The sequence below is a fragment of the Aethalodelphis obliquidens genome, unplaced genomic scaffold (assembly GCF_003676395.1).
Source record: "Aethalodelphis obliquidens isolate GAN/ISIS:26980383/991018 unplaced genomic scaffold, ASM367639v1 scaffold121, whole genome shotgun sequence".
Taxonomy (NCBI): Eukaryota; Metazoa; Chordata; class Mammalia; order Artiodactyla; family Delphinidae; genus Aethalodelphis; species Aethalodelphis obliquidens.
The window spans coordinates 1,620,370-1,629,205 of NW_020838065.1; the positions used below are offsets into that span (position 1 = coordinate 1,620,370).

Below are 8,836 nucleotides of genomic sequence, written 5' to 3' on the forward strand. Positions count from 1 at the left end.
AAATAGCAAGATTCCCTTGTGTCAAAGGGAATTACTGCTGCTTCCAAACAGCATGGTGCCCTGCCTCTGTCAGAAGCACCCTTGCATGCAGTATAAAAGCATTCTGTGCTAAGACTGACCCCTATTTGTCTGCAGTTCTTTACAGTTTATAAAGTATGTTCTAGGCCAGTGCTTTATTTGAGGTTCAAAGTCATTTAATCTCATATGAGATCTAATTTAGACCACGGAACTCAGAAGCTCAGAGCCCCCTTGTTCTAGTCAGGAGTAGTCAGGAGCCCTGGAGACAATGTAGAATTGGAAGTGCTGGCTTTGTGGCCACGATTTCAGCTGTGTGATTTCAGTGTTTTTGTGTATAAACTATGGATAACTGCATAGGAAGGTATTTTGAAGCTCCAAGGAAGCAATGTTGGTGAAAGTATTTTGCAAACTGTTAAGCACCATCCAAATGTTGTTATCCTCAGACTTGACATGTCATTGAAAGCATTTCCCAAATTGTGCTAAAGGAATCCATGTGGACAAGAGCAGGAGATTAAGTGAATGTATGCCCTCATTAGTTATGTCCTGTGGCTACACTTGACCTTGATTGCCTGAATTTTCTTCATGGCTTGGGCAGCTGTGCCCATCATTGCCTGTGACCAAAACCCTGGTCCTTATTTCTGTGGGTGGGCAAGGGCTGGGGTGGAGGTGAGGTGGTGAGTTTGTTAGGGACTTCCCTGCAAGCCTCACCACCAGATTTCAGTGACATGACCAAGGTTTTATGGAGATACGTGAATTCCAGTTTATGGAATCTAACCTGAAAGTGAAATGGTCAGGTGAGCCTTGGGATGAACCAGAGGCATTTGCTCATCTTGGGGTGGGTGCTCAGCTCTAGGGGGTTGATACCTTGGGGAAAATGCAGTGTTGTGTGCCTAAATCTTCAGATTTTTTAAAAATTATTTTTTCAAAATGTGAAATTGTGACATTTCACATTCTCATGGCAACTCCACTGGCTGGCTGACTTAGGGAGTGAGCCTTGGGCTGGGGCTCTGGGCTTGTTTTCTCATTTATAAATTAATTATGGTACCACCTTCCATAGGATTGTTAGGAGACCAGATGAGAAAATAGAATGCCCAGCCTATCACACCGGGCCTGGCAGCAGGATTCCAGTGGGAGACGTCAGCTACTTGTGTTCTGCTGTTGTTTGGTAATCCCCAGGCTTCAGAGGTTTTAATCCTGGTTCATTTGGGGCTTGTCACCCATATGATTAAAAGGAATCGTGGGATTACGCAGGCCTTTCAAGCTTGGTGGTCAAGTAGATAAATATTAAGGGGTTTTGTATATTAGAAAAAGAGAACTATTCTTCCCTTCCCTCAAAACTTCATGATTTCAAGGAAGTGGTACATTTCTCTTAAAAATAGATTTTAGCAAAAATAAATGAAAGAGTTTAAGTAATCAAAAGTAAAAATTTGATGTCAGTCGTCAACGTGGTGCCAGGCGACCTAAGATTGGGGAACACCGTGGTCCCACCGTTTCTCCCGCCACATCCCGGCGGAGCACCATTGGCAACAGTCACTCGATGAACTCCGCCCCCTCCTCGCTTCTCACCTCCGGGGGAGGCGGCAGAAGTGGCGGGAGCGCGTGGCTTTGACGGCACCAAGGTCAAGGGGGAGGGCGGGATCCGTCCCAATTTCTCCGAACCAAGCTGAGGGCCTTGGCGGGCACTGCGCGCCCAATCTCGGAAGGCCAGGCTCTGCACTTCCAGTTGGGGCGACTTCGGTTTCCGAGGCTTCCTTGAGTCCAGTTTCCTCTTTTGGGAAACGGAGTGGCCAAGGCTGCCAATGCTGGATTAGGTCGCACCGGGACGAAGGACTACGGCCTCAGAGGGCGAACGGTCAGTAATAAGCCTCTCCGCCCCTGGGCTCGGGCCGCCGGCCGCTCGGGACAGGGTCATCGGATCACCGGACCCGGCAACCCTCTGCAAGGCCCCGGCTCGCGCGAATTCTAAGATGAGGACAAAGCCCGCCTGGATTTACCGTGAGCGCGCCGCCGCGGCCAATGGGGAGCCGGCGCGGGGTTGAGTGACCGGCTGGCGAAGCCAATGAGCATGTGGTTTGTTGCGAGGTGGCCTCGGCTCCGGCATTATAAAGAGCGCCACGAGTCGGCATTGTCAGGCGGCAGCACCGCGCGGGCCTGGTAGAGCTTCTGTGTTGGTGGCTTTCGTGCAGCGGCGGCAGCGGTAGCGGCAGCGCAGGCCGAGGGAGGAGGGCGCGAGGTCGCGGCGGCTCCGTCGGTAGACGGGGGAGAGGCCCGGCGGCGCAAGCGTGAGCGCGGCCGAGCCCGCGGTGCCTTCCCGGCGGGTGGGGACGAGCGGGCCCCGCGGCGTCATCGGCGGCGAGGTGAGCGTCCGGGCCCGCGGGTGGCGGGCGGGAACCCGGGCGGGAGCGGCGCCGGCCTGATGCGTCGTGGCTGCTCGTTGCAGGAGCCGCGCGCCACAGCCTAGCATGTCGGAAGCGGGTGAGGAGCAGCCCATGGAGACGACGGGCGCCACCGAGAACGGACACGAGGCCGCCCCCGAAGGCGAGTCGCCGGCTGGGACTGGTGCTGGCACCGGGGTCGCGGCTGGCGCCGGAGGCGGGAGCGTGGCGCCCCAGGCCGGCAACCAGAACGGCGCCGAGGGTGACCAGATAAACGCCAGCAAGAACGAGGAGGACGCGGGGTAAGTGCGGCCGCGGGCCGACGGGGGGCGCCGCCTTTGTTCCGGGGCCGCCTTTTGTTGGCGCCACGCGGCGGGGGGAGGGGCGGGCGGCCGGGGCCTGCTCGCGGCCCGCAGAGCAGCAGCCCCGCGCCGCCGGCTTTCCGTGCGCGCCGGAGTTTGCAGGAGTTTGTTGGGTCGACTTTGGCGCCGCCCCGGGACCGCTGGCTGGCGCCCGGAAGCGGAGTGTGCTCGGACCCGGGGCCCGGCGGGTCGCGGACTGCCTGAGCTGCGTGGGCGGAGTTGGCGCGCGCCAGGGCCTTCCTCCTCCGCCTCTTTTCCAGGGCGGAGTCACGGCTTGAACTCCGACTCGGCCCCGGAAGCCTTGAGTTCCTTGAGAGCGAGTGCTCGGAGGTGGCAGGGACCGTAGCGTTTTGATACACGGTTGTTAGACAAATTAGTTTCCTTACAGTTGTGAGTGCCCAGGGCCTAGCTCTCCGGCTAGGTTGTGCTTCCTTTTCCCCCACCTCCTTGGGGGTACGGATCACCTGAGGCTTTGTTAGGGTCAAGATTGGGTTTGGAAGGGAAGCGGAGATTTGTTAACATTTTCCAGAGGTAGAACCCTGTGGGCCCTAAGGGTAAACCTTTGTTCCGAATGGTGGCTTTATTTACAATCTTTTCAATGAAAGTTTTGCTAGGGCCAGTCCTTCCGAAATGAGTTTTCTAAGGCTTGTTTCCCTGTTCTCACCCCACCATTTCAGAAAAATGTTCGTTGGTGGCCTGAGCTGGGATACCAGCAAAAAGGACCTAAAGGATTATTTTACCAAATTTGGAGAGGTCGTTGACTGTACAATAAAAATGGATCCCAACACTGGCCGATCAAGAGGGTTTGGGTTTATCCTCTTCAAAGATGCAGCCAGCGTGGAGAAGGTAAGCTGGGTACTTTATAATCAGAAGTCTGTGTATTTTATGAGGATACTATTCTTAGACCATGATTGGCTTATGTGTTTTGCACATGGTTGGGTGCTTTGGGAAAAGCAGAGAGGTTGGGAACTCCTGCTCTCCTTTTTGAATGGATTAAAAGTAGAGATTAAATGGAGGAGTGAGTGGGCAGGAGTGGTCCAGGAAGATTATGGTTGACCGTTTATTATCTTGTGCCTATTCTGGACCCTGCTGAAGCAGACATTTCATTGAGAGGACTAGAAGAGAGTCCAGGGTTGCTAGGAGATAAACATTATTTTACTCATTTTGTAGAAAACAAACCTAAGACTCAGAAGGTTAAGTAGAAGAGATCACATAGCTAGTAAGGGGTGGAGTGTGAGGATTCCAGCCCTCACAGCCCAGCTCTAGCCTGTGCTTTTAATTATTGCTTTACTTCCGGAGGAGATAGGCCTTAAATTGGGGCTGCCTGGGCAGGAAGAGGGGTGCACGGCATGGGCAAAGACTGGTGGGGGGGGTTGCGGATAGATTTATAGGTGTTTAGGTAAACCAAGTGAAGTTTGGAGATAGGGTTGGGAAGTCAGATTGGGGGTAGAGTTTGAAGGAGGTGAAGCACATTTTGTGTGCCTGTGTTGGAGTCTTGTGGTTCAAAGAGAAGGTTCTTGTTCAGGGTCATGCTGCTGAGTTAGAACCCAGCTCCCTTCTGTTGGAACAGGTTCTAGACCAGAAGGAGCACAGGCTGGATGGCCGTGTCATTGACCCCAAAAAAGCCATGGCCATGAAGAAAGACCCAGTAAAGAAAATTTTTGTGGGGGGTCTGAATCCTGAAGCCACTGAGGAGAAGATCAGGGAGTACTTCGGCGAGTTTGGGGAGGTGAGTGTGTGGCCCCCGGAGTGGTCTGCCAGCTGCACCGAGGTTGCCTTCTTCTTGGTCCTTGGTACCTTGGCTGGCTGGAGCTCTTTTTCACTCTGGTGTTCGTGGACGTTTTCTCCTGTGAGTTCCTTATAGGCTCTGCGGTAGGGTCCTGAGCTTTGCTTACGTTTGCAGATTGAAGCCATTGAGCTTCCAATGGATCCAAAGTCGAACAAAAGACGAGGCTTTGTTTTCATCACCTTTAAAGAAGAAGAACCTGTGAAGAAAGTTCTGGAGAAAAAGTTCCACACCATCAGTGGAAGTAAGGTAAGGTGTCCCCAGCTGTGTGTGCTTGGCATTCTGCTGGAGAGCTGGCCTTTGCAGGCGTGGATTAGGCATTGGGTTACCTCCAAGAGTTCTCCAGGGTATACGTTACTGTTTTCTGCACTGTTTGCTGTCCTCATAGGGGAGGGGCAGGTTGTCCTGTCTTTTCACGGAGCTCCTAGGCTGGTAGGACAGGATATGAGGGAGGCAGGAGAATACTGGAGGACGGGAGCCTTATATGGGATAGAGTGTGTGCTGAGTAGCCTCTTCAGATCCTGACTTAAAGGTAGAGGTCATGGTGTTTGGGATGTAGAGTGCAAAGTGTGTTAAGTCCTACAGTTAAGGTCTCAGAAGATTCTAAAATTGCCATTTACTGTTTTCTGTGGAGAAGTCTTACCTGCTTTGGACGTTGTTGTAGAGCTTTTATCTTTACCTCCTGCCACAACCAAATCTGTTTTATCTCCATCCCCTTTGGTTACTGGTTAAATTAAGCCCCACCCCAAAGATCCTTTCCAGAGAGCTCCCAGGGTCCTGGCCACCTTAAATCTAGAGTCAGTTTTGACTTCAAATAAGCGAGAGTCCTGTTCAGTGAGGGGCAACTCTTCCCTCTGAACTCTGGACAGGAGAGAGGGTAGGTAGTTCATGCTCCCTGTGTTCTCCAGTGGCCGAGGCAGTTGGGAGTTGAGGGTGTGGCCCACTGGCAAGGTGTGGCAGGCTCTGCCTGAGCAGGAGTGGCAGCCAGATAAGGTGGGACACATAGGGTGGGGCTCCTGGAAGCCTCAATCCTGGCTGGGAATTTTTGGAAAGATTGGATTTGGGATTGGGCCCCTAAATTTTATGCAAAATGAGATGGGATCATAGGGGCTGTTGGGTGAGACCTCATCCATTAATGGTTACCCCAGTGGACAGTGACATGGAAAGAGATCTTTATCTCTGTGCCATGATGTGAAATGGGCATGAAGAGCCTATTAGGGCACCATTAGTCAAACTGCTAGTGGTTGATCTTGAAATAAGTGTTATTTAGCAGGTTGTATTCAGTATTTTTAACTTAGTAGGATAGAAAACATGAGATCGCATCACTTGATAATTTGCTGATTTTTTGAGTATGCTTGTATGGGGACATCTTGCGTAAAATGGTTTTTTTTTTTTTTTTTTGCGGTACGCGGGCCTCTCACTGTTGTGGCCTCTCCTGTTGCAGAGCACAGGCTCTGGACGCGCAGGCTCAGTGGCCATGGCTCATGGTCCCAGCCGCTCCGCAGCATGTGGGATCTTCCCGGGCCGGGGCACGAACCCGTGTCCCCTGCATCGGCAGGTGGACTCTCAACCACTGCGCCACCAGGGAAGCCCCCTAAAATGTTTTTTTAATTGGTCTTAATGGAGAGGGTTATGTGTCAGTGGACTTTCTTTTAAAAATATACTTAAAGCAGGAGCACTTGAAGGTCCATGACCCTCATGAGAGTTTTGAGCAAAAAGGAAATTGACTCTCTGGGCCCTAAGAAGACACAGATATCTGGCCCATCCCAACAGCCCACCAGTGGTTGGAGGAGAAAGGGGGAGCAGTATGGCCTTAGGGAAGGCTGCCTTGAGCTTCAGTGGCTTTCTTTATAAGATGGAGGTCAGGTTTGCCACCTCAATAGTGTATTTGAGTGGAATGCTTTTATTTATTCTGGGGGGGAGAAAAGAACCTTTTTTCTCTAAGATCCCTTACCTGGGAAGCCTTCTCTGACTCCCTTGCCCAAGGTGGCACCAGATTGACACCTGGTGTGGTGTCTTGCTACACTGGACTGGCATTGGTCCAGCTGTCCTTCTCCCACTTGTTAGAGCACCCAAGGGTGACCATCAGTGGACCTGTCCCATTGGGTGTATCCCATTGTTTCAAGCACTCTGGGGAAAGGCTTGAGCCAAAAAGCCCATTGTGTGAGTTTTTCGGTCTGTCTAGATTTTAGTTGTGATTCTGAGCTAGTCCAAATGTGGTTTCCCACCCCAGCATGTGTTCTTGAGCAGATAGAGAAGATCTGCCTCCTGAACGTTTGTCAGCGAAGGCCTTCGTGCACACTTCCTGCCCAGGGCTTGTCCCACTGGCATGACCCACTGTTCTCTTGGCTTTCAGTGTGAAATCAAGGTGGCTCAGCCCAAAGAGGTTTATCAACAGCAGCAGTATGGCTCTGGGGGCCGTGGGAATCGCAACCGAGGGAACCGAGGCAGCGGTGGTGGCGGCGGAAGTGGAGGAGGTGAGTGGAACCCAGATGAAGATGAGTCCTGTTTCCCTGCCTGCATGGAGCTTCTGTGCCTGTTTTGGGGGCTCTCTTGGCCTCTGGTGCTTGGTGCAGCAGGGTGGGCAGAATCAGGAATGGTTTTCCTGGGTTGAGGCTATGCTGCTGCTGCTGCTGCTTGGAGTAGAAGAGCCCATTTTTCTCATGTGGTCTGGGGCCCCAGGGCAGAGGGGGCATCTGCATCAAGACGGGGTGTGCTTGGCTCTGTGGCTGTCCTGAGTCTTGGTACACCCATGGGTGGGTGGGCTGAAGGGTAGGGCAAGGCTGTGCCAGGCGCTTAACCTCCTTCCGTCCCAGGCCCCTCTGACTCCAAAGCCTGAACTCCATCCTTTTTAAGGCCAAGCTGCCAGGGAGGGTGGGGGTGAGCAGAGGGTGATTTGAATGAGAGTGAGCTGCCTCGGTTGCCCCAGTGAAGTTAGTTTTCCATCCTGGCCTGGCCTTCTTACCCCCAGCTTGGGTCTCAGGTACAGGGCTGGGCCCAGGGCCCTCCCTCTACAACAGGACAGCAGCCCCTTGGCTTTTCTGAGTTGCCATAGTAACCTCGCCACCCAAAGGGCAGGATTTCCTCCATCCTAGCTCCTGCGTGTGCTAAATGGTCCATGGGCCCCTGTGCCCTGCTCCCCCCCCACAGGTCAGAGTCAGAGTTGGAATCAGGGCTACGGCAGCTACTGGAACCAGGGCTACGGCTACCAGCAGGGCTACGGGCCCGGCTATGGCGGCTACGACTACTCGCCTTATGGTTATTACGGCTACGGCCCCGGCTACGACTACAGTAAGTAGGAGAGAGGGAGGCCCCCATCCACTCACCCACCCTGGGAGGCAGGACAGACAGTGCAGGGGCCACTGGCAGCAGGGGCTTTGGAGTCGGACAGGCTGGGCTTTGTGGCCTGGCTTGCTCACTGGAGCTACCCGATTTTGAGCTTTTGGGGCTCAGGAAGGTGGGGAAGATGTCCTATCAGAGTTGTTGGCTCTGGTGAGGATGCATATCAAGCGCCTGGCACAGGAGTAAATGCTCAGTAAGTTGTAGCTGCTCTCATTGTTGTTCTTGTCCCTAGGTCAGGGTAGTACAAATTACGGGAAGAGCCAGCGACGCGGTGGCCATCAGAATAACTACAAGCCATACTGAGGCTTTGGCAGGAGTGTCCGACTGACCGCACACGCTTTGTTTGGATATCGAGTGAACACAATTATGTACCAAATTTAACTTGGCAAACTTTCTATGGGCTGTCCCATGTGCGTCTTATTTAAAATTTCCCCCCTGGAAATCACTCTCCTGTTTAATATATCCAGAGCTCTAGTTGTTTTAGGCAGCGTGTGGTGTCTCGAGGCCAGAGCGGCATCATGGGCTCATTTTTATTACCCGGTTACCCGGAGCCAGATTGGAGGGTCTGCTTCCTGCGGCCGCTCTGCAGCCTGGACCTGTGGACCCTGGTTGTAAAGAGTAAATTGTATCTTAGGAAAACAGTGTCACCTTTTTTCACCTTTAATTTTATATTATTTGTGTCATACATTTCCTATAATGGAAGTGTTAATTTTACTGTACTTTTTGGTACCTTTCGGGAATCTAATGTATTGTAAGGTATTTTACACGTGTCCTGATTTTGCCACGACCTGGATATTGAAGCTATCCAAGCTTTTGAAATAAAAATTTAAAAACCCCCAAGCCTGGGTGAGTGTGGGATATACTGTGAAGGGGGGGGGGGACAGGTGCTCCAGAGCTCCAGTATCCTCCAAGACCACCTAACCTGCATCCTGTCAGGCATAAGCACACACTCT

The 8,836-nt window shown here is 52.6% G+C and overlaps 1 protein-coding gene across 4 annotated transcripts; it reads left to right on the top strand.

Moving 5' to 3' along the window:
• The first annotated feature begins 2,123 nt into the window (after positions 1-2,123).
• HNRNPAB (heterogeneous nuclear ribonucleoprotein A/B) lies at positions 2,124-8,723 on the top strand. 4 transcript variants are annotated; one of them, XM_027098213.1, is made up of 8 exons: positions 2,146-2,300; positions 2,459-2,695; positions 3,433-3,601; positions 4,326-4,484; positions 4,659-4,790; positions 6,898-7,018; positions 7,692-7,832; positions 8,116-8,723. In XM_027098213.1, exons 2-8 carry the CDS (start codon positions 2,481-2,483, stop codon positions 8,184-8,186), a joined length of 1,008 nt encoding a protein of 335 aa, XP_026954014.1. In that variant the 5' UTR covers positions 2,146-2,300; positions 2,459-2,480; the 3' UTR covers positions 8,187-8,723. The 4 variants fall into 4 exon arrangements, with proteins under 4 accessions (XP_026954017.1, XP_026954014.1, XP_026954013.1 ...); XM_027098212.1 differs by having other exon boundaries at positions 2,147-2,375; XM_027098215.1 differs by having other exon boundaries at positions 2,200-2,215.
• Positions 8,724-8,836: the final 113 nt, after the last annotated feature.

Coding starts and splice junctions, on each gene's coding strand:
- HNRNPAB (XM_027098213.1), top strand. CDS start 2,481: ATGTCGGAAGCGGGTGAGGAGCAGCCCATGGAGACGACGGGCGCCACC. Junction 3,602..4,325: donor ATGCAGCCAGCGTGGAGAAG/GTAAGCTGGGTA, acceptor CTGTTGGAACAG/GTTCTAGACCAGAAGGAGCA. Junction 7,833..8,115: donor CGGCCCCGGCTACGACTACA/GTAAGTAGGAGA, acceptor TCTTGTCCCTAG/GTCAGGGTAGTACAAATTAC.